Source organism: Lampetra planeri, chromosome 21 (assembly GCF_965212315.1).
Source record: "Lampetra planeri chromosome 21, kcLamPlan1.2.h2, whole genome shotgun sequence".
NCBI lineage: Eukaryota > Metazoa > Chordata > Hyperoartia > Petromyzontiformes > Petromyzontidae > Lampetra > Lampetra planeri.
Genome location: NC_136127.1, coordinates 9388553 through 9411790, shown reverse-complemented (window position 1 = coordinate 9411790; position 23238 = coordinate 9388553). Strand labels below are relative to the sequence as shown.

Here is a 23238-nt window from a genome sequence, read left to right as displayed (position 1 = left end):
AAATATATAACAATAAAGTAATAAAATAATAATAATGAAAAGTGATATTTTTCTTCACTTTGTGACTTTACCGAAAGAACCATAGAATATAGCAAATAGATTGAGAAATAATTCACTTAACAATAAACAAAGCACATGCAACCAGCAAGGAAGGAAGGAACAAAGAACACGGTGGTAATAACTGTGGTACTGAACGTTAAAATCTCCAGCAAGGTGTACACATGTTTGGGAAAGGTAATGTGAAATTAACCCTGTATCTTCGGTCAATGATGCAGTTGGTGAGTTCCTCCCACTCCGACTTCTTCTTCTTGGCGTCACGCTTGTCAACGACGTAATTGGTGATTTCGCTGCCTCCGTCATCTTCAGGGGCATCGAAGGTCAGGTAGCAGGACTCGGCCTTGATGTCAGAGACGACCAAGTTCCGTGGCGGCGATGGTCGATCTGTAACGGCGCAACAGGGCAAAACAAGGGCAACATTAAAGGAGGCCTCAATAGTGCCTTCACTTGAGGTTGCTGAAAATAATCAAATTTATGTTGTCGGTGCAACTCTATTCGGCATTTTACGTTATGCATAGCGCGCTGACCTCATGGAAATCAATTGACAATGTTTATTTCTCAAAAGCTTCACTTATCAAAATTAATCGAACAACCAAATTTAATATATTTATTGCGTCATTTCTGTCCCTGCTGAGACTGAAAAAGCACCACACTTTGACGACCTGGTGTAAATCATGGGTGGCTGCCACCGCTGATCATACTGAAAACTATATTGGTAGCAAATTTAAAATGCTTTCATCCTCGATGAACGAAGAGCAACTGCACAACTAAAACACAGCAAAACACACGAACAGAGGGCCATTGGCAAAACGTCGTTGAAATGTAACACGGTAACTTACCCAGCACTGTCAGCTTGAGGTTTTCAAAGGCAGATCCAAACTTGTTGCTGGCTGTGATGGTGTACACGCCGGAGTCGGAGCGCTTGGCCACAGGGATTAACATCTTGTTCCCGCTGACCAATCGTGAGATCATCTCGCTGTCAAACTTGAATCCTTCCACTGTCGCGTCGAGCACCTTGTCCCCCTTGGACCACTCCACCTTGGGCTTCGGCAGCCCGGTGATCTCGGCGGGAATCTCGACCAGGTCGCCGGCCTTCACCACCAGGGAGTCGCCCTTCACCGTGATCTTCATGGCGATGCTTGGCGGGACTGCACGGGCAGACGTAGGCGAAAAGCACGAAGGTTGACAATTCAGAAAGACGAAACTTTTTTGTAAATAACTTGAATGGTGCAGAGATTAAGATGGGACAGGGTCGAAATGTCAGCCATTTTATATATGTATATATAACATTTATTTTTTCCCACTTAGCAGAAGTGTTATTGACAGATGTGTTATGATTTTGTCAAATTGTGCTTGTGCACCACCGCCAACGCACTATCGCAATATGTGTCGTTCAATGTGACATTCCCAGATGTAATGAATTTGTTTTACCAAGGGCAGTGTACACTTTTAAGCGTGACACTGCCCTGAAGAGAAGTACTTTCTTTACACTAAATGTATCGAGACAATGCGATGCTCCATATCGCGCAACAAATGCACCATCGCCTTCTGTTCCGGTTCAGGGTTGTGCCGCGCATTGTTCGGCATTGTGTCTCTGACATTTCGCCCCTCGTATGAAGGAGCTCCCAGCACGTGGGGCAAAACGTCGGACCATCTTGTCGGACAACACGCGGCACGACCCGAAAACACAACGGAGGGCCACGCAACACGGCCGCACAAAAAAAGCACGCAAAAGTAGTTGCAATGTAATAAAGGGAACACACTCACTCTTTCGCATCGTTGAAACATTCAACAACAATAAAAAACGGCAACAGTTTCCAATAGGGTTAACCGCATTTCAAAAGTGCCAAGGCTGTTCACTCACTTTCGTCGTCCTCCACAATGGCGGTGACGGGAGCGCAAGGTTCGCTCTCGCCAATCTCGTTGAGTGCGCGCACTCGGAACTCAAACTTCTGAAACTCCTGCAGCCGGTCGACCTTGAAGGTCAAGTCGTGGCAGGGCCGCGGATTGACCCTGTCAAACTTCGTCTCGTCATGGCGCTTCTTCTCGATGATGTATCCGATGATGGGGCTTCCGCCGTCCGATCGAGGCACCTTCCAGCGCAGCGATACCGTGTCCTGCGTCTTCTCAATGATGGCGAGCTTCTCTGGTGGGCTGGGAGGACCTGCAATTGAAAAATAGGGTGCTTTTAATAAATCAAAAAATATATATATCGCCACGTAGAAATTGTACTCAATTGTTATGCTGCATGCGCTATAAGCTTTTAAAGAACACATATTAGCTAAATAATGTTGACAATTAAGGGAAGTCAGTGCGCTGTAGTAGGACTCGTCGCTAGATGCGATGAGGGCCGATGGACGTGACTGGTGATGGAATGGCAGCTCAGGAGAAAATCACTTCGACGTTTGAGAACAACTGCCGCAAGAGATGGAGCAATATGATCAGCTCATGAAAGGGAATGAGTTGGATGGTGGTTAGCACTGGGCCATGAGTGATGGCAACACTGTGCGGAGGCCCTTCATCCAAAGGTGGGTACACAATGGCTGATGATTGATGGCAATTATTGATGATGATCATTTTCCCAAGCTATAAATCATAAATATGCTAAATTCCTCTTGATATGCAAATTATTTTGTCAAGGCGCTCTTCCCCCTCCAACCCAGCTTAAATATACGCTCCAAGCCTGGTGGTGTTTCATTCAGACGCTGTCTTTCCGACAGACCTGTTCTTCACCTGAGGACGGCTGCTTGCGTTGTGGCCGAAACGTCGTGAGAATTATATTATTATGTTTTATTTGTATTATTTTATTATTTCCCTTCTACGTGACTTTACCGAAAGAACCAAGAAGATGAATCCCTGCAGTCACGAAAGCTTTAAATCGAAATATTATTCACGAGTTAAAAATGAATCTCAAGGTAGAGTTACGGGGGTATCTACTTACCCAAGGGATCTGCAACTTTGATTGGGCCGACATCCGTTGGTGGACCGATGCCATACTTGTTCTTGGCGCACACGCGGAACATGTATTCGCTGTTCTCGAGCAAGCCCACGATGTCACACTTGGATTTGTCCGTCTCGAAAGGAACACGCCACGTGTGCAACTTGGCATCCCTCCTCTCCACAATGTAGCCCGTGATCTCGCTGCCTCCATCGTCCAGGGGATCTGACCAGTTGAGCAGCACCATCTTCTTGGTGATGATCACCGGCTTCAGGTCGGTGACTGGCCCTGGCACGTCTGGAATGTGGCACCACAATGCAGCAAAATAAATTATGAGTGAGTGAAGACTTTACACGTGGGGGGGGGAGGGGGCAAAGCACAATGTAAGATGGCTCGTAGTCATCACTCGAATTGACCACGCGCTTCGAGGCATTTTCTCTCCGTTGTTGTTGTTGTTTTTAAATAACGATGCAAGTTTTCGACGAGTAAGAACAAGAAAATTTGACTTTAACAACATTGCCTACTCCAGGCGGAGTGTGTTGTCATGCGCTCTGGAAATTGACACTGTTGCTTCGCCACTCCGCCTCACACCATTGGTTGCCTCGTGTACGCGAGTTCTAGCGACGTAAACAACGGACCCCGAATTGCGCGAGGGACATTGGGCAGTTATGCAGAGCCATTGCATCTTCAATCGATAAAAGCATTGGTAAGAGCAATAATAGTATATCTATTTTTTTTTATTTTACTAGGAAAGCTTCTGTGCGTCTCAAAACCTACTTTCATAGAAAAATCCTGCTTGGATTGTTCAGCATATTTATTTTCAGCGGTGCCAATGTGCCCCTGAAAAATGTACGGTCCCATTTGCACAGCTCTCCAAATTGCGTGTTTTTTTCGGTTGTTCTACACGACAGCTCGGCGTAACGTCTGACATTTCGCTCCAAGTACGTGGCGCTCAACAACGCACGCCGCAACCCGAAGGCTGTGCCGTACAGCTGCCAATAACCCACACAATAGCGTCGCGTTTGCATCCTCATTACGGACGCTAAAATTCAACAAACGCCGGGGGACCAACTCACCCATGACGTCCACGCGCGTCCATGCCGACTTGCTTCCGCTGCTGTTGGTGACAGAGACGCCGTACTTTCCGTGGTCGCTGCGCACGCAGTTCTTGATGAACACCTCGGTGTCGTGGCCCACGGTGGTGATGACGACGCGCTCCTTGTCGTAGTCGCCGTCGTCCTTCGTCCACTTGATCTCGGGGAAGGGGCGGCCGTGGACAACGGCGGGGAGGCGCAGGGCCTTGCCGGCTTGGACCTGGACTCCGTTCTTCACCGAGATGTCCAGCTCCACCTCCGGCGGCTCTGCAGGACGACACGTAAAAACAATCGTACGCGGTGCCCACCAGTGTTCACTCGGCCGTCATTTGAAAAAAATATATATATAATTGTATTATTTGTGGAATTTTATTCAAGCCGAAGCCCTGTGGATTTAATTTGGTCAATCTCTGATCGACTAAATGAGTCAAACATTTATATGAAGGGCACAAAGTTTCCTCACCCGCTATTATTAGGTCTGTCAAAAATTTAACTGAGTAAATATTGCATAGACTGTACATACATATAGCCAATTACCATTTTTGATCGTCTTCTGGACACCGCTGATTTAGTAACAATGTTACTGATTTAGTAACAATGTTCCTAAATCATCTTGGTTCGTGTCTCCATCCGGACAAGTTAATATCGTCTCCCCACCGTCAGTCAGGTCTTCGGTGGGCAGTGGTCATCACATTAGCGCTCTATGATTTTCGTCCACCCGTACAACAAGAACAATCATGATCGTTGACAAGAACCACGGCGGTCAGCGGATGCCTGGCTCACAGTGCCCCTAATGACCCCCCCCCCCACCCCCTCCACGACTGCCGTACCTTTCTTCTCCAGCACGGTCACGGTGTCGGTCTGTCCCGGGGCGCCTTCCCCGGCGACGTTGACGGCGATCACGCGCAGGCGGTAGTCGGCCCCCTCTCGCACGCCCTCCACCGTGAACTTGCGCGGCTTCACCAGCTGGTCGCTGCAGCGAGACCAGTCGCTCGTGCCGGCCAGCTGCTTGTCCACGTGGTAGCCGATGATGTCACCGCCGCCGGTGTATATGGGCGCCTCCCACACCACGTCGATGGTGGACGCGGTCGTGTCGACGATCCTCGGGGTCGGTGGACCGGGCGGCACTGGTTTGCGATGAGAGGACAGAGAGAAAGAGTCGTTAAACGCTTGACCATGTTTCCGGATCAGTGTTTCTCGTTACGAGTGAAACGATGAGATTTGCTGGGTGATTAGAAATGGGTAGAACATTTAAAAGCACTGTGTGTGTGTCAATGATCTCACAACATGCTGCGTAATGAGCAGTTATGAATACAAATGCCAACACCATGTAATTGTATTCAATAGCTGACGTTATGATCCATATTAGGGTAACATTCGAAGTCAATTAAAATTGGTTATTGTGCTGAAGGGAGATTTTCCTATCAGTGCTTAAAAGTGTAAAATAAAAAACCTGTCTACTATACTGCATTAATCGGTTAAAATCGATGTTGATGCTCACGACACACACACATCCATCGAATATGTGTGAGAATCACTTATTTACAGCCTATACAATTTACGTAAAAATAATACACTCCTGTTAAGTCATGAGTAAAGTCAACAGGTAAAACTATACAGATTTGGGAAAATAAATCAGAACTACTTTGCTTCAAAATAACACCACGTTTACCAAATCTTGAACCATAACCCCAAAGAACAGCGACAATTTGTCAAAACTGCGAGGGAAGGCGAACTGTCGTGTTGCATGCTGACCGTACGGGCAAAGAAAGGACGGAAACGTTGCAGACTACTCACAGACGGGGTCTTGCGTGGTGACGGGGTCGGAAGGCGGGCTGAACTTGCCGGGGCCTGCCAAGTTTTCGGCGCACACGCGGAAGATGTAGGTGAGGCCCTCCATGAGGCCCTCGACGCGGACGTTCAGGGCGCTGAGCATGCTGCGGTTGACGCGCGACCAGTGAGACCCCTGGATCTCGCGCCTCTCCACCCAGTAGCCGAGGATCGGGCTGCCGTTGTCCTTGGGCTCGTTCCACGACACGTGCATGCTCGTGCTCATCACATCCTTCACCTCCGGCTTGTTGGGCGGGTCCGGCGGATCTGAGGGCAATGGAATCGGGGGTTATAGTTTTCTCATTCAGCAGCGAAGCTCTCTGTCTGCTGTGGCCACCCGGTTTTATTTTTACAAGGTGCTGTTAACCGTCGATTATCCGTTGGACGGATTGCCATCCAGGTGGCAGATCAAGAGTGCTCGCGAATAAATCAATGAATGAGATATCTTCACACGCACTGGTTTCATTATTAGCTACTGCTCAGATGTCGAGCCTGCAGATCCACTCAATGTGGTGTTTCCATTTGCACAGCTGGGCGGACAGAGCAGATTTTAGAACCTTGCCCAATTGTTTCAACTTCCGCGCCGGGAGTTCGAATTGAGTCGGCTACCTCTGGATCGCAAGTCCAGTGCGCTAACCACTTCACCACGGCAGCATCCCGATAACACAAATATCGTTATTTATTGTTTTGCCACTCACCGAAAGGATTCTTAGCGGTGGCTGGCTGGGACTTGCATGAGGGTCCGCATCCGTACTTGTTTTCAGCGGACACGCGGAACAGGTACTCCTTGCCCTCAATGAGCTTGGTGACCTGGAACTTGCAGTGGCGTAGGGTGGTCGTGATGGTGATCCAGTCGCTGTCTGGACGAGTGTTGTCCTTCTTCTCCAGGATGTAGTTGAGGATCTCACTGCCTCCGTTGTCCTCCGGAGGGCCCCATGACACACGCATCGAGTCCTTCCGTATTTCTTCAAACGTGAAGTTGACCGGTGCACTGGGAACATCTGTTGAGTAAAAAAACAACCAAACACACGTAAATATAATTTATTTCATGATAGATGTTTGAGTGTAAATGTAATGCTTGTTTTAGATTTCATAGACTACGTAAGAAAATGAAAAAAATAACACACGATCATCGTTGTCAACATTATAATTGCTTTGTGATCATTACGGAGCGCGATCAGGGACCACCTTACCCAGGACGTTGACTTCGCAGGAGGCCTGCGCAGTCCCGTGCTCGTTCTCCACCTTGATGGTGAAGAGCCCGTGGTCGGTGCGGACAGAGTCCCTGATGGATATGATGGAGGCGTCATTCTTGCTGTTGTCCATGTTCAACCGCTCGATGAGCAGGAGAGTGAAGGGCTCCTCCGGCACCTCCTCCTCCTTATCCTTCTTGCGACGCACCACAGCCTTGGAATCGCGCCGGCGAATCTCCGCCGGGCGGATGGTCTCGGCGTTCCGTGACCACACCACCGTGGGCTGCGGCGAGCCGGAGATGAAGGCTTCCAGCATGATCTCGCTTCCTCGCTTCACGGTTAGGCCGTTCTGCAGGCTGGCTGCCAGATGCACTTTGGGAACGACTGTGGGCACAATTTGAACAGAAGGCGGATTGAAAGGAGAACGTTTTGACACGGTGAATTTATGCAAACACGTGTGTTTTTCGGTCTCTCGGCGATTCCGACCGTGCGTTTCTCCACGCTTCTTTGCAATTTTCGGTCAAAACAAAAGTGAGCGGGCTTCGGCGGGACACTCCCTCTAAGAGGGATGATCCGGGATGGTCAAGAATAATGTCGGAGTGGCAGCAAAGGAATGGAATGAGTTACAGGAATTAGAGCGATGAAATTAACATGAGCGGTGTCTGTAAGAAACCTGCAGTGAAAGAGGCATGATACTTGTAACTCGTGTGCAGTATTTTTGCCACTCAATGGCAGCGGTATCATGTGACTGAATATGGTGGCATCCTTGGACAATTACAGATCAGAATTGGATTGAACTGTTATACATTTACCATTTATGGTGCGAAGACGAGTGAAATGTATAATAAAGTATCAATATGGTGAAACCTGCATGGATGATGCCAACGTTGAGTGCAACAGCTGCAATCAGGATGTGAACGTATTTGTGATGAGGCAAGATTATTCAATTCCAGCCATGTTGAATGGTTGAAACGTTCGTGACAATTTTATCACCGTTATCCTGAAGCGCAGCCTTTTAAATTAACTTATACACGTGATATACAACGTATTGTTTTTATTTGTTTTAACACAGCTGGTATATCCTGAGTGCAAAAACAATCAAAAGACATCCTCAACGCACCACTGTCAAGGCCATTTCAGTTGACTGTGCATTTTCCAGAACCGCTGTGGAATGAACAGACGGACGGATAGCTTCTGACCACTCACCGATTGGGTCGACTGCCTTGACCGACAGGGTTGGCTTCGACGGGTCACTGATGCCGGCCGCGTTCTCTGCGCGGACGCGGTACTGGTAGGGCGTGCCCTCGGTCAGACCCTTGACCGTGTAGCACTGGACGGGCACGAGGAATTCGTTGACCTTCTCCCAGCGTTCGCCGTCCTTGGCCAGCTTCTCAATGATGTAGCCCATGATCTTGCTGCCGCCATCGTAGAGGGGCGGCTTCCACGTGAGTGTGATGGTCGAGGAAGTTGGATCGTAGTATTCCACGTCCACTGGTGGGTCGGGGCGTTCTGCGGTGGTACAGGAGTGTTTCATCGTAAATTGATTGCTTCGGTGAGACCTCCGCCAATCTGACCACCCCCCATCATCCGGCTTATAATTCAAATAATTTTAAAATGTGTCCCTTAAATCTAATGTTATTTAACGAAATACATTTTTCTTTGGCATTAATACAGATTGAAAGGTAAGGACACCCAATTTATATTTTTTTACAGCAGCACATTGGAAAGTAACGCGCCCATATAATAATGTTACAGCAGCGTAGATCAGAAAGGTAGTGCACAACCATTTCATAATGTTACAGGAGCGCAGATGTGGTGAAGGTAGCGCACCCATTTCTTAACTCCACGGGAGCACATTTCATTGAAGACAAAACATATGAGGACTGCTCAGAGATTAACCATCAGTACCCACGCCACTTAGCCCTGCTGCCGGCTGCGTACCTTTTGGATCTTCAGCGAGAATGGGGTTGCGCAGCTCCACGTTCTCGCCACCGCCAATCTTGTTGACGGCACGCACGCGGAAGTAGTACTCAGAGTTGGGGATGAGGTCCTTGACGGCCCAGCTGAGCTTGTTCTCGCCGGACATGACGGGGATGTAGGTCCTGCGTCCGGCCTCGCGCCGCTCCAACACGTAGTGCAGCAGGGGGCTGCCTCCGTCATCGTCTGGAGGGTCCCAGGAGATCTTGCACGTGCTCTTGGTGACCTCGCTCGCCTTGAGCTCCTTGCACGGTCCCGGCAAGCCTGGTGCGGCAAAAAAAAAAAAAGTGTTATGATCTTCACATTTAGAATTAAATAAGTTAAATTTAAATATCGTAATAATAATTAACTAATTTTAAAAATTTCACGTTTACTAAGCAAAGTTTTTTGGAAGGTCAGACTTTGGATTGCTTGGCATTATTTTTGTTACGAGTGTTTAACGATAATGTTGTCTCAATTCTTTCTCTGGCCTACATAATTCTACCCATAATTACCTTCCCTAGAAAACAACCAAAGTATGAAAAACCCTCTGTGACCTCTCCAAATGGGCACGTTTTCCAGAATGTCAGTGTCTCTAGGTTTTTCAAATTGAATTGCCATCGTATTTCTCTGTGCGGTAGAAACTACAAGGCCCAGAGAAAACCCATACAAATGAAACACCAGACAGGTTAGAAACATTTCAATAACACCTGCTAGAAAAGTAAAAGCCTCCATGCAAAACCAATTACTGGGGGACTTAGCGTACCGATGACTTTGATGTTGATGGTGCCAGTGGTTGAGCCATTCTTGTTTTCCAAGGTGATGGTGAAGTTCCCAGCGTCCGTGCGAGCTGTGTTTGTGATTTCCAGCAGAGCGCTGGTGATGTCGCTGCTCATGCTGATGCGCTCGGCCTTCAAGAACTCCTTGCCATTCTTGTGCCAAGACACGGTCGGCTTGGGCACGGCGATGAATGGGATTTTGAGGGACAGCTTCTCTCCTTCCACAACCACGAGGTCATGGGTCTCAATTTCCAGTGTGGGTTTGCCTGTACAAAACAAACACGTCGACAGTTTAGGTTCAAGGAGAGAAAATAATTGATTCACAACTCTCCGATGTCTTTTCTGGTTACACCGCGGGCTTGTTTTGCATATGACGTCCAAAATTTCGCTCCGTGTGCTGGGAGCGAAACGTCGGACATCACGCTCAACAGTGTGCAGTAAAAACCCAGAAACACGTCTGAGAGCTATGCAACGTAACTTGCCAGAGCATATCTAGTAAAATCAAACAACAAGTTAAACAGCAATCTCCGATCGTGCATTTTTCACAACGGTGCTAAAGCACACCGCGTTTCTCCGCAGACAGTACTCACAGTCAGGATCCTTGGCAAAGACATTTTCGGAAATCTCCGACGGATCGCCGACTCCGATCTTGTTGAAGGCGCGTACGCGGAACACGTACTCCTTGTCCGGCACGAAGCTGTCGTCCAGCTTGAACTTGGTCTCCTTGACCGGGCGGGAGTTGACCCTCATCCACTTCTCGGTGCCGACCTCGCACATCTCCACGTGGTAGCCGCCGATGGGGGTGCCGCCGTCTTTCTCCGGCGGCTTCCAAGAGATGCTCATGTGCTTGCGGCTCGCGTCCGTCACGTGGAGGTCCACAGGAGCAGACGGCGGCGCTGCGGAGACGAGAGGCCGCTTTGTTTACGAGAGAAGCAGTGTGGTAGTAATTGCGATAGAACTAATATTTGAGAGAACGAAAGCATCAACAATTCGGATTTATTTTGTTCACGACGATAGGTCACCTAGACATTCGCTTGAGATGGGTCATCTCACTTGCAAGGGTGTCCAGCGTGATGATGAAAATAATGATGATGATAAGGATGATGATTATGATAATCATGGCAAAAGAGCCTATGCATGTGACGTGAATGGTATGCTGTGCTTAAATGCTCAGCCTATTAATGGGGAGCGGTAGCGTAGCTGTTAGCGCACTATGCTACGAACCCGGCGACCCGAGTTTGATTCCCGCTCACGACCAATAACAGTGGCGAATATTTTAACCGGTCCTGGGCCTCCCCGAGGTCGAGTCAGCCTAAAATGAGTGCCTGGTGCGGTGTGTAGTAAACATCGCCACTGGTGGAGACAAATGTGGCCAGGCATGGTGCTGGCCACCCACCCCCTCGCGTACTGTTCCAGCCTTCATAGGTGCTCACATACAGCATTTTCCTTTGCCTTCGTGAATGTCCTTGCGTTTGCGTGCGTGTGTGCGCATATCGGCAGAGCGGGGCTTACACAGCGCATCCTCGACGACGAGCAGGTCGGTGGGCTCGCTGGCATGGCCGCAGCCAGCCTCGTTCTCCGCCCGCACCTGGAACTGAACCTCGGTGCCCTCGATGACGTCCGTAACGCGGAACGTGCACTCGGGACCGGCCGTCTTGCCGGCCTTGACCCAGCGCGTTCCCAGTTTCTCCTTCTTCTCAATCACGTACCTGTCAGGAGGACATCGCACAAGGCCGCCACCGTTAGAGTGAGCTCACGCACTCTACGTTAGTTTAAGAGAGCTTCTTCTTGGTTCTTTCGGTAAAGTCACGTAGAAGAGAAATAATAAAATAATAAAAATAAAACATAATAAAATGGTATGAGCAGGCAACTGACGTGTACGCCAACACAAACTTTAGAAGCCCTTCCATCAGCAGTGGCATGAGCAGGCAATTGCAGGGCCACACATTTATCCGTTACGTTAGGTTAGACTTGAGAGAAAACTCACCTGAGAATGGGTCTGCCACCATCATTCTTCGGCTCTTCCCATTTCAGACCAACGTGCCTCTTGGTCACGTCTGTGACTGCGAGGGCATATGGTGCTCCAGGGGTAGCTGCAACAAGCGTACACATGAAAGAGTTATTCGTTAACACGTACATATATAAAACAAAACAACAACAAAAACTTTCGCTCGTACCGTGCGTTGTAAAGTATGGCTACACGCTTACTGAAACGGTCCTTGGCCAGCACAGAATCTTCGATCTCAACGTAGTCGCTCTGCCCCACGGCGTTCTCCGCAGCCACTCGGAAGAGGTACAGGGCCCCCTCGGACAACGGCGTCACCGTGTGCTTGGTGTCCTTGACGGTGGTGTCCACCGTCTGCCAAGCCTTGCGTTTGACGTCGCGCTTCTCGACGATGTAGTTGGTGATCGGCGAGCCTCCGTCCTTCTCGGGCTCTGTCCACTTGAGGTCGGCCGAGTTGCGTGAAATGTTCACCACTTCCAGCCAGCGCGGCGGAGACGGGGGGCCTGTAAGTGTGGGGAGCAGGCACGGACACACGCACGCGTGTCACTTACCGAATTGCTGCGATGGAAAATGTTACAAACTTTGTCTTTAATGCTGTTGATTCTCTCTTCAGCACACCGGTGGGCTAAAGAAGTCAATTAATTTGTCCTTTGAAAACGTGACACATTTTTTACTGTTTGGCCGTGTCGGGTGGTGGAGGGTTACGACGCATTTATAAATAACGCGATCTGACCCAAAAACCTATATTATGGAAACTTTGTCTTGCGAGTTACAGCAGAAGCACAAAAATAGATAACAATCGTACCTTTGGCAAAATAATGATCTACATTTTCACGTACGGTACGCAGCTCAGTACACGCTCGCCAGCGGCGTGAGCTCGCTGGCGAGCTTCACCGGGGCGATCAGACGGCGACGGAGAAAGAGAAAGCGGCGCGCCCGTGATCGACTCACTGAGTCTCTCCTTGCAGATGATGAAGTCGCTGGGCTCTCCGGGGTCGCTCTCGCCGACCCTGTTGACGGCGCGGATTCGGAAGGCGTAGTCCTGCTGGGGCATCAGGCCCTTGACAAGGTGCTCCGTCATGGGAACCCCCTCGGCGACGCGCACCCAGTCGTTGCTGCCGCCCTTCTGCATCTCGATGATGTACGACTCGATCTTGGCCCCGCCGTCATGCTCGGGCTTGGTCCACTGGAGGAACATGGCGTCCTTGTAGACGTCCTTGATCACCGGCTTGCCCGGTGGCCAAGGTGGGTCTGTGGAACGACGGAAAAAAATAAAAATCGATGAAACTATTATTAAGCGTCGCGTGAGAACGAGGGCTGCTTGTTGTGGAAAATTAAAAAAAACTGACTAGTTAAAATTCATGATTAAAATAGATTTCCAAAGAAAACGAGAAAACGCTAGACTAATGCGAAAAAATGTGGAAATCGCACGTCCGATATATTTCATTACAAACCGGTCTTGAAAAACTATAACATGGGTTGGTTTTTTGTTGTTGAGAAACGTGTTATATTCACCAATGGGATCTTTGACGAGAATTGCGTCCGTTGGATTGCTCGGCTTTCCGGGTCCAGCCAAGTTTTCAGCCAACACTCGGAACTCATACTTGTTCTTGGTGATCAGGCCTTTGACCCTAGAGTGAAAAAAACACAGCAAATACAAGACATTTTATTAATTAATTCTCTACTTGGTGAGACCGATTTATAAAGGCCTATTTCCTGCCTAACAGCTCCCCTTGTTAAATCAGCTTCAGCATGATACCTTCCCCCCAATTCCAATTCACCTCCTTACTCTCTACCTTTTTGAATATATTTCTCCACTCCCCCGATTATACTTGTTTTACTATCCCCCCACGCGCATCACCTGGTCTAACTGCCTGACCCTTAAAAGATCACCGCTCCCTGCTGCTCCCGGCTTCCTCCCATCGTCTTTCTCAGAGGTCGTTGACGCTGATTGCCAACTGCTGCGGAATCGTTCAAATCTCACCAAACCTCCATCGCCCCATGGACTCCATCATTGCCGGGCCTCAAAAGCCACGGTGCTTCCTCCTGATATCCATTGTTCCTAGGCCTCCGTTGCCTCGGCATCCTCCAGGCTCTATCACCATGTCTTCTGTCTTTGCCACCTTATTTCACCTTTATCCATTGTTTTAATCCCCCACTGCTTCGTCACCACATGGGTCGTGGGGATTATTTCACCGTACTCTACCGTGCTGCTCAGTGAGAGTCGTTAAAGTTGGGCAGCATCGATGTTGAGCCATAGTACTTTGCCCTCTGATTTGCTGAACTGTCCTCTACTGACAATGTAATCCTGCAGCAAGTAATGACGCCTGTTTTTACGTGTGGCGTTCGCCCTTACAATCACTATCCAGGTTCAAACTTGCTTAGCTTCCGAGATCTAAAGATATCGGACAGACTCCAGGTGATCTGGTTCAAAGCTGCATGGCTTCGCGCTCATACTAAACGCAATTTCACCGCGGTCGAACAAGCGCACGAAAAGGCGTGAGCAACACGTACTTGAAGACAGTGTCTTTGATGGGAATCTTGTTGCACTTGACCCATTTGCCAGTCTCGGGATCCTTCCTCTCCACCCAGTAGCCCGTGATGGGGCTGCCGCCGTCGTCATCCGGCTCATACCAGGTGAGTGACACCGAGTCCTTGGTGACCTCTGTTGGCATGAGTCTGGTCGGCGCGCCAGGTGGCTCTAATGGAGGGGGGGCGAGCGTCAAGAGCGCGGCAATCAACGAAACGGCGCAACGACAGGGCAAAGCGTTTGGAAACCAAAATTTGCATCTTCGAGAGCAATTTTGTTTTAAATTATAGAAAAATATCCAAAAAATTCTTCACGGTGAAACATCAAAAGTTACAATTACAACTAACTTTCCATAAAAAAAAAAAATGCACCGCAGTTTCACGCAAAAATTTTGCTGTGCCACCAATGATGACGCTGATGCACAGCGCAAACGCGGTCACCAATCTCCAAGCCACGGACCGCACAGTAACGCCGCCAGCCACTTCAATGCTTCGCCGGCAGCGTTTCAGATATTTCGCCAGGCTGCTCCTGAAGAGCCGACCCACTGGCTCGCTCGCCAACCTCGACAAGGACGCATTGAACGTTGGCCGATCAACTCCGTACCATACGAACAAAAAGAAAAGAGAGAAAGTGGAAGGTTGAACTCACCGAAGGAGTACCTTGCGATGATCGGCGTGTGCTCAGCGGGCTCGCCGACGCCGTACATGTTCTCGGCGCTCACCCTGAACAGGTATTCCTTGTGCGCCGTGAGGTTGAGGGCTTGGTACTGCGTATCCTTGACGGTGGACGACAACTTGTGCCACACTTCGCTGTCCGTGGCCTTGCGCTCCACCACGTAGTTGGTGACGGGAGAGCCGCCGTCGTCTCGGGGAGGGTTCCAGGTGAGCAGGCACGACTCGTTCGTGATGTTGGTGATGTCGAAGGCGGCCGGAGGACCTGGCTTGTCTGTTTGACGCGGGACAGAATTTGTAAGAGGTGAAGATAGCGTTCCAATATTTGCTCTTCTTTTCCCCGGTAGCCTCGAGATGTTTCAAAACTGGAAGCCAACAGACTGACAGTGATTTGTTTTTAATTAAAAGCTAGAACACTTGGTTGCACACCGAGTAAATATCTAGTCTACAAACATGCGTACTGTATATCACAAGTAGACATTTAGCACACCGATTGCGGCCTAAGGTAATGGCGCAGCCCAATTGCTCGCTCACTCGCTCCACCGTTGGCGGAGGGGCCTCCACTAGAGGGAGCTCTAGAGAACTCCTCGACAGCATTTTCCAAGCTGGCCCAGGCGTCGAAGAAGAGGTGACAATTACCCACCCTTTATCCACGCCACATGTCACCCACCGATTGACTAACCGTGGTGCACTCAATGTAAACTGTTGGAGAAAAAGAGGCTGGGTGGTTTATAAAAAGGGTGCCTTGAAAGAAATTAAGTTTTGTTTAACCGATCGATAAATCTGCTCGTTAATCAAAATACAGTTTTTACTTTTTACTTACCGAGAATGATGACCTCTACGGTGGCGGTGGCCCTGCCGCTCGTGTTGGTGGCCTCGATGATGTAGGTGCCGGTGTCCGTGCGCTTGGTGTCAGCCAAGGTGACGATGGACGAGCCCGGCTTGCCCTTGATGGTCGTGCGGTCGTCAATCTTGAGGATGTGGTCTCCGCGCGTCCAAGTCACCCGCGGCTCCGGTTTGCCGATGATCACAGCCGGGAGCTCGATCTTGGTGCCGGCCTTCACCGTGATGCCGGCCAGGAGCTTCACGTCCAGCTCGATGTGAGGCCCCTCTGTTGATCGAGGCAAATAAATTGATCGAACGGTTATATGTCGTGCGTAAATCTGTAGCGGAGGTGATGAAGATGGTCGCAGTTGTGTCTCATCGTCGCTGTCCGACGTGAGGTAATGCAGTCTCGTGAAAGGTGATCAAGCCTTGGCACACCAACGTAAGTTAAAGTTAATTAAAGATGTGTTGGAGAGCAAAGCCACAACATTTACAATATGAATACGACGTTTTGCCAGTAAATGCAAAAATCTAACTGTCGCCTGATGAAGCTAGTTGTAAATACTGGGAAAACGTCATACTCAGATTGTAAATGTTGTGGCGTTGCTCTCCAACACACTGGTTAGTGCTGTACAAGTAACGAATTGGCACGTTCTGTTTACGTGACAAACCTTACTAATTGGCTGTGTCGGATGGTGGCGGGTTTAACGACATATTTATATATTTACGCGATCTAACCCGAACAAAACCTGTATTATGGATGATATTGGTTGTGAAAGCCTACGTGTTAAACGTAAAAAAATTACTGTACAAGTAAGATTTGATTTTAGATGCACATACCTTTCGGGTCAATAGCCAAGATTTCATCGGTGGGCCTGGAAGGCCTGCTGAGACCCATCTTGTTCATTGCCTTCACACGGTAGGCGTACCAGTCTCCCTCATTGTTATCTTCAATCAGGAACCTGCAAAAGGACATCGGTCAATAAACAGACGAGCCCTAATGGCGCAATTTCGCGCGAACGCGTACGCTTACGGTTAGCGGTCATAATTCGCGATGTTGCTCCGGTGATTGTTGCGAGATTGAATGGAAATTGCGAAACAGATGTTGTATGTCCGTGCACTGTAGTCTTATTCTGAACAAAATGTACTCTGTTGTTAAATATGTAAATTGCCATGCAGCAATTTTCTTTCTATTTGTGTACTGTCATCACTCAATCTACTTTTTGGGGGGTTTTAATACTCAGGATGATCCGTATTTAGTCACACCACTCATGCATTATGAACCTCTTATTATGTTCTCAACAGGTGATGAAATATTGTGGAAGCTATGGCTCCATACTCTACAGACGAGAGTCTTAAAATATTTAATGAGTATAAGGGATTGGTGGCAGACATGTGGAGGCTCTCGAATAAAACATTAGCGGGGTACCTATACATGAATCACCCTATACTTATATAAGTCTATTACCCCCTTTATTCATTTAATAATTCATCCATTGCTCTTCATCAATCAGGCTGTTTTACTCCTCGGTGGAACACCGGCGTTCGTTCTCACTTCGTCTCCATGGTGGGGTCGCGGGTGCAGGCCTCCCATTTGTCTTGGCCACGCTTGCACTTCTCCACGACGTAGCCCTTGACGCGAGACCCTCCGTCGTACTTGGGCGGCTCCCATGACAGGAAGATGCTCCTGCTGGTGGGGTCGCGCCACTTCAAGTTCTCCGGCGGGTCGGGCACAGCTGAGGGTAGCAGCGAGGGAAAGGAAGTGGTACAACGTTTTTGAAATTTTCCCGATTCGGCAGAATACGGCAACGGACACGTGCGTAGTACTTATGCACGTAGTTATACTTCATATCATTTTACAGCCCCTTGCAAATCCATTGTTGGATGAAGGCTTCCGCATACCTTGTTGGATAAGGGGGTTGTCTGAACACACTTCTCCATGCTGGTTGGTTCAGAGAGGGCCCAGGACCGGCTCAGAAATCACTCGCGGACTGTTGTTAACCGTGGCCGGGAATTGTCTGGTGGCCGGTTGAATAGCGCATGGCACTGAGGTGCCACTGCTCCCACATGCCACTGCATGCTAATAAACTGCCGTATATTCATTGCCAAATCTCTTCGGACACAGCCTGGCAAGGTTAAGCCTATCCAATATATTTTACGCACTCATGGTTTGCTTAATAAAAAACCCGATTGGTAGAATTCTGATCTCAAGCAATGACTTGCTGCACGTCAGCGGCATGCACGCGCAGATGCACGCTGTGCCGCAATTCCTCTTTGAGTCTCGAGAGAATGCAACAAAGTTGCTGAGAACTTCCAGCGGGCACTTACTGACTGGCGCAGACACGTTGACGGGCTCGTCGATGTAGGCCGGTTCGCCGTGTCCGACGCGGTTGATCGCATAGACCCTGAACAGGTATTCTTTGCCTTGCATCAGATCACCCACAGTGAACTCCAGGTCCACGATTCCTTCAATAACCTGAAGAACAAAAAAATATATAAGCATCAGCCCGGAATGCAGGTAAAAGCCTGTGTAGGCACGCATGTTAATGTTATAAGCGTGGATTATTTTTCGTTTGCTATTGAAAACAATTAAAAAACCCTAATGCACTCTACAGTCAATCTATCCACAAATTAAAGGAGTACATTGGCAGTGGCACACAAGCACAATTTTATCTCACCACAATCATCATTAGGCCATGCATTATGGCTGAAAAAAGTCGGCTGATGATTCGGGGAAATGTTCCCTGTTCTCTTAGAGCAGAGTATCCAATTGCTCCTGCATACGTATGTATGCACGTTGAACTTCTTTCTCACCGCACCTAGCCAACTGTGCTAACCAGAGGTGCGTACAAAGCACAACAGCGTCCGTCCGTTCGTACCTTGGCCCAAGTCTTGCGGGCGACCTCCCGCTTCTCAACTCCGTAGCCGGTGATTGGGCTGCCACCATCGCTCTCCGGTGTCTCCCACATGAGGTGCACGGTGTTGCGCGTGACCTCTGTCGGCTTGAGATCCCTTGGGACGCTTGGCCGAGCTGATACAATACAGTGGGAGAGATTGTGATGTGTTCACCGTACATCGCGTAGTGTACATCGCGGCTCATAAATCCCCACGAATGTTCACCGCTTACGCTCACTGCCCACCCAAACACCCCAATCGGTTATCACACATGACTCAGATTAATCTTCATTGAACAACACTATTTCCAACTCCCACCTATAAATAATCATAATATGAGAGGAATCAGAAGATATAATTTTAATTGGCATAATGGAATTGGCCGTGGGTTGTACATGAACTGACATTTATTAATTTGTATGCGTTGTAAGTACGATACCATTACATTCTAAATATTTAACTATTAGAGACATTCAACTCAACCAAATTTTTAAAAAACGCACTGCTTGACCGTACCGTAAACCAGGACCTTGATGTCACCGGAGATTGTCCCCACAGAGTTCTCCAGCTTGAGCGTGTAGATGCCCTCGTCGCTGCGCTGGCTTGGCGTGATGGTGAGCTCCACGTACGTGGGCCTCACCATCATCTTGGCCCTCTCCTCTTTCTCCAGGCTATTCTCCTCCAGTGTCCAGGTGGCGGCGGGCAGAGGGTAGCCAGTGATGGGCACATTTATCCTCAGCGGGTCCGGCACGTAGACCACCAGCCCATCCTTGAAGGCGCTCAGATCCATGGTTGGCATGACTGGAAAACAGAAGTGCCAGTGTCAAGGGGCATCAGGGGCGAATTGTGATTGGAATGGGCGCCGGAATTTTTTAGCGTTACCCCCCTCGTATTTATTAAGTTTCTCCAGAAGCTCTGGTTTCTTTCCACGTGCCAAATACTCACAATTGTAGAATTGCCCATTATAATAAAAGATCGCACTTAAAAACTCGGTGCGGCTTGCCCGGTTAAATATAGGGTTATTATACCCACCCTAAATGAGAGTGATATATTTATCTATCTGTGAATTAAACTCTGCCTAATCTCCGCTATTTAATACAATTTTCATTATTAGGAATTAAAAGGGCTATGGGAATGCCACCAGTGCAGGGGCAGAAGTAGTAAATGGGAGACTGAGCGTGGAGATGGAAGGTAAAATTAGAATTGAGGACAGTGGACGTGGCTTAGAAAGGGGTAGAGAAGAGAAGCACATGGAGAAATAAAATCCGAGTAGCCAACCCCATTGTGATAACGCTACTTTTGTCTCAGAACACGATTAAACTGTGCAACCATCACAACGCGCAGCAGCACGGAATATTTGGTCAAACTTACTGCCTGGATCATCAGCTGTTAGCGGCCCCAGGATGTCCGTGGGATCAGACACTCCAGCGGCATTCTCAGCACGTACTCGGTAAGTGTAGCTGTTAAACTGTTCCAGCCCCACAACCTGTAAAGGCAAATGTGCGAACGTGTGTACACACAAAATATTTACACACTAAGCGCTGGGTCAAGGTGTACACCGGGTTGGAGCGAGACAAAGCGTCAGCGGTGCGTTCAGCGAGGTGAGCTGGTGAGGAAACACTACCTTGTAGGTGAGGAGAGGGCAGAGGCGTGGGTTGCAACGGACCCAGTGGTCTGAGCCCTGCTCGCTCTTCTCGATGATGTAGCCAAGGATGGGGCTGCCACCGTTGCTGAGCGGGGGCTCCCAGATCAGCTCCACCGACGACTTGTTCTGGTTCTTGTGCTCCAGGCAGGTAGGTGGGCTCGGTGGATCTGCAAAGTTAAGTTAGGGCAATGTTGAGGTGGGTTCATTCTTTGAAGAGCAAGGTCAGCTGCATGTGATCTTTTGAAGTGCACATTTGCATTTTTAGGGAGAGCACAGAATCAAGTGTGGAATGAGGTTTCACCAACTTCTGCTCAGCTGTCAGTTCTAGTTTCCGATTTGGGTTTTCTCAAGACAAAATCGATTCGGTTTGAAAATGTCACTTCCATGATGTCGTGTGATGTGAGTTGTTGTCACTTTGCTACTACTAAGGCAACTTAAATGATTACATAATGTAAATAATAATAAAAATGCAACATCTGAAAAAGATCTGAACTTGTTCTTAAAAATCCCATTATTATATAAAAAAAAAATTTCATCCGAAACTCATCGCTCGTGCATCAACACTGACAAAGATCTCCCGTATAGCCTTTAACAGACTGTTGGGGCAAGTGCTATTAGCGAGCACCTATGAAGGGCGGCTCGGCACACAAGGGGGTGGATGGCCAACACCACGCCCGGTTGCCTGTGTCTTCGTAGTGGCGATGTTAGCACACTGCACCGGGTACTCATTCGAGACTGAGTCGAGCTAGGGGAGGCCCAGGACCGGTTCAGATAATCGTCACTTGGTGTTGGCAGCATGCTAACTGCTACACTACCACTCACAACATTAACAACTGCCATTCACTACGAAGTGGCGGTGATGTCACCACGGTGTTTGTGCCAGGCGATGTGCACATTAAGGCCATGTGAAGTGTCGACCGCCCGCTGGCCGGAGGTCACGGGCCAGACCCTTCAGGTGCCATGGTTGACTGACTGAGACGACTGACAGATGCCACACGTGTGCCCCCTACTGTGCCAACTCCACAACAACTGCTATTCGCCACTGAGTGGCGGCAACTTTGCCACGGCGCTTGTGCCAGGCTGCGTGCATGTTAAGGCAACGTTAAGGCCACTACCGATCGCTCACACACACATAAACGTACAGATGGGGTCCATAATCTTGATGGGGTTGGTGGCGAGGCTGGGCTTGCCCACGCCGGCCACGTTCTCGGCGCAGACGCGGAAGATGTACTCCTTGCCCTCCACCACGTCGGTGACTTGCGCCTGCAGCTCGTTGGGACCCGTCGTCGCTGCGACGTCCCACTTGGTGGAGGTGCGGTCGCGGAACTGCACGATGTAGCCGGTGATCTCGGAGCCGCCGTCGTACTCGGGCTCCTCCCAGGTCAGCCGGAGGCCGAACTTGTTGACGTCGTGCGGCTGCAGGTTCAGCGGCGCGTCCGGAGTGGCTGCGCGTTGGGGGAGATTAAAAATATGCCGAAGTTTAGGTGCGATCCCCGAAAAACGGAAAAAAAACGCAACGCATGGCCGTACGGTACAAAAACCACGAAAGCCAACGCAAGTAGAATGGGAAAGACATTATTTCCGAGGACACGGGGAAGGGTGGTACATTACATTGGCAAGGAAGATGAAAGGTATGCATTAATTTATTTAGAGGTTCGTAACCATTATTGCAGCCTTGCACCCCTTTGGTTCTCAATCTCAGTCTAATGTTAATAAACACATCGGGTGATGTACCCATTTTACACTGCTGGGTGTAGAGAGGCGACCGCTGTTTCAACTGCCTCACGAACTGCCAAGGTGATGACCGCTGCAGAGATGGAGTGATGAGACCAGCTCATGTGCGGGAACGGGATGATTTTGTGACATCGCGGGACCACGAGCAATGGCATAATTGAGGGGAGGTCGTTATCCAGCAGTGGAGAGTGAACAACCGATAACACGATGACAACGCAGATGACAAACAATGAATAACGTGTCAGGATCTGAACACAAGCGCACGTTTCGGAGCAACGAGCTCAACGTACGCGACAAACGCACGAACACGACGGCGATGATGAGGACAATGACAACAAGCAACAACCAAACACCGGCGGAGTGCGCTCACTGAATTTATTCTTGGCCTCCACGGGGTCGATGGTCTCCACGGGTTCCCCGGTGCCGACGCGGTTGCGCGCGCTCACGCGGAACAGGTACTCCACGCCCTTCTGCAGGCCCGTGCAGGTGTACTCGCAGCCGTCGCACCGCTCGGTGGCGACGATCCACGTCTTGCGCTTCACGTCGCGCTTCTCCACGATGTAGGCGAGGATCTTGCTGCCGCCATCCGACTCGGGTTCCTCCCAGGCGAGCGAGATCTCGCCGTCGTACGTCTCCGTCACCTTCAGGTTCTGCACCTTGCCCGGTACGTCTGCGAGGAGGGCGGCAGTTGCGGTTTGACGCTTGTTTCTTTCTTTCATCTTGGTTTTTTCGGTAAAGTCACGTAGAATTTTCTACGTGACTTTACCGAAAGAACCAAGAAAGTCACGTAGAAAATTCTACGTGACTTTACCGAAAGAACCAAGAAGATGAATCCCTGCAGTCACGAAAGCTTTAAATCGAAAAGCTTGTTTCTTTCTTTGTTCGTGTGGCTGTTGCGGTGTGAATGCTCGAATGGAACCAAGCTTGGTGGCTTTGCGCGTGATCCTAAACAAGCACCGACTTAGAAACTCATGGTGTTTACGCATCCTAATTGTTCGCATGAGAATCTGCACCTTTTCTGGCACTTCTGCGGGGTGGTAGGCATTTGGTTGTACCAATATGCAGCCACCAGCGAATGACGTGTCG

The 23238-nt window shown here is 49.3% G+C and overlaps 1 protein-coding gene across 1 annotated transcript in view; it reads right to left on the bottom strand.

The window, feature by feature from the left end:
• Positions 1-23238, bottom strand: part of TTN (titin) — a 340888-nt gene that overhangs the window by 103546 nt on the left and 214104 nt on the right. Inside the window, exons 199-228 of the mRNA XM_078603948.1 lie at positions 22523-22822; positions 21561-21863; positions 20398-20585; positions 20145-20259; positions 19290-19574; positions 18758-18909; positions 18207-18354; positions 17434-17614; positions 16719-16840; positions 15877-16164; positions 15031-15327; positions 14367-14553; positions 13368-13483; positions 12804-13103; positions 12056-12355; positions 11835-11940; positions 11360-11556; positions 10438-10743; positions 9835-10113; positions 9054-9353; positions 8319-8621; positions 7113-7496; positions 6618-6920; positions 5887-6186; positions 4920-5216; positions 4072-4356; positions 2999-3292; positions 1922-2221; positions 897-1205; positions 251-441 (exon numbers count right to left, since the gene is read on the bottom strand). Of these exons, the coding sequence (XP_078460074.1) occupies positions 251-441; positions 897-1205; positions 1922-2221; positions 2999-3292; positions 4072-4356; positions 4920-5216; positions 5887-6186; positions 6618-6920; positions 7113-7496; positions 8319-8621; positions 9054-9353; positions 9835-10113; positions 10438-10743; positions 11360-11556; positions 11835-11940; positions 12056-12355; positions 12804-13103; positions 13368-13483; positions 14367-14553; positions 15031-15327; positions 15877-16164; positions 16719-16840; positions 17434-17614; positions 18207-18354; positions 18758-18909; positions 19290-19574; positions 20145-20259; positions 20398-20585; positions 21561-21863; positions 22523-22822 (7436 nt within the window). The remainder of the gene's footprint in view (positions 1-250; positions 442-896; positions 1206-1921; positions 2222-2998; positions 3293-4071; positions 4357-4919; positions 5217-5886; positions 6187-6617; positions 6921-7112; positions 7497-8318; positions 8622-9053; positions 9354-9834; positions 10114-10437; positions 10744-11359; positions 11557-11834; positions 11941-12055; positions 12356-12803; positions 13104-13367; positions 13484-14366; positions 14554-15030; positions 15328-15876; positions 16165-16718; positions 16841-17433; positions 17615-18206; positions 18355-18757; positions 18910-19289; positions 19575-20144; positions 20260-20397; positions 20586-21560; positions 21864-22522; positions 22823-23238) is intronic.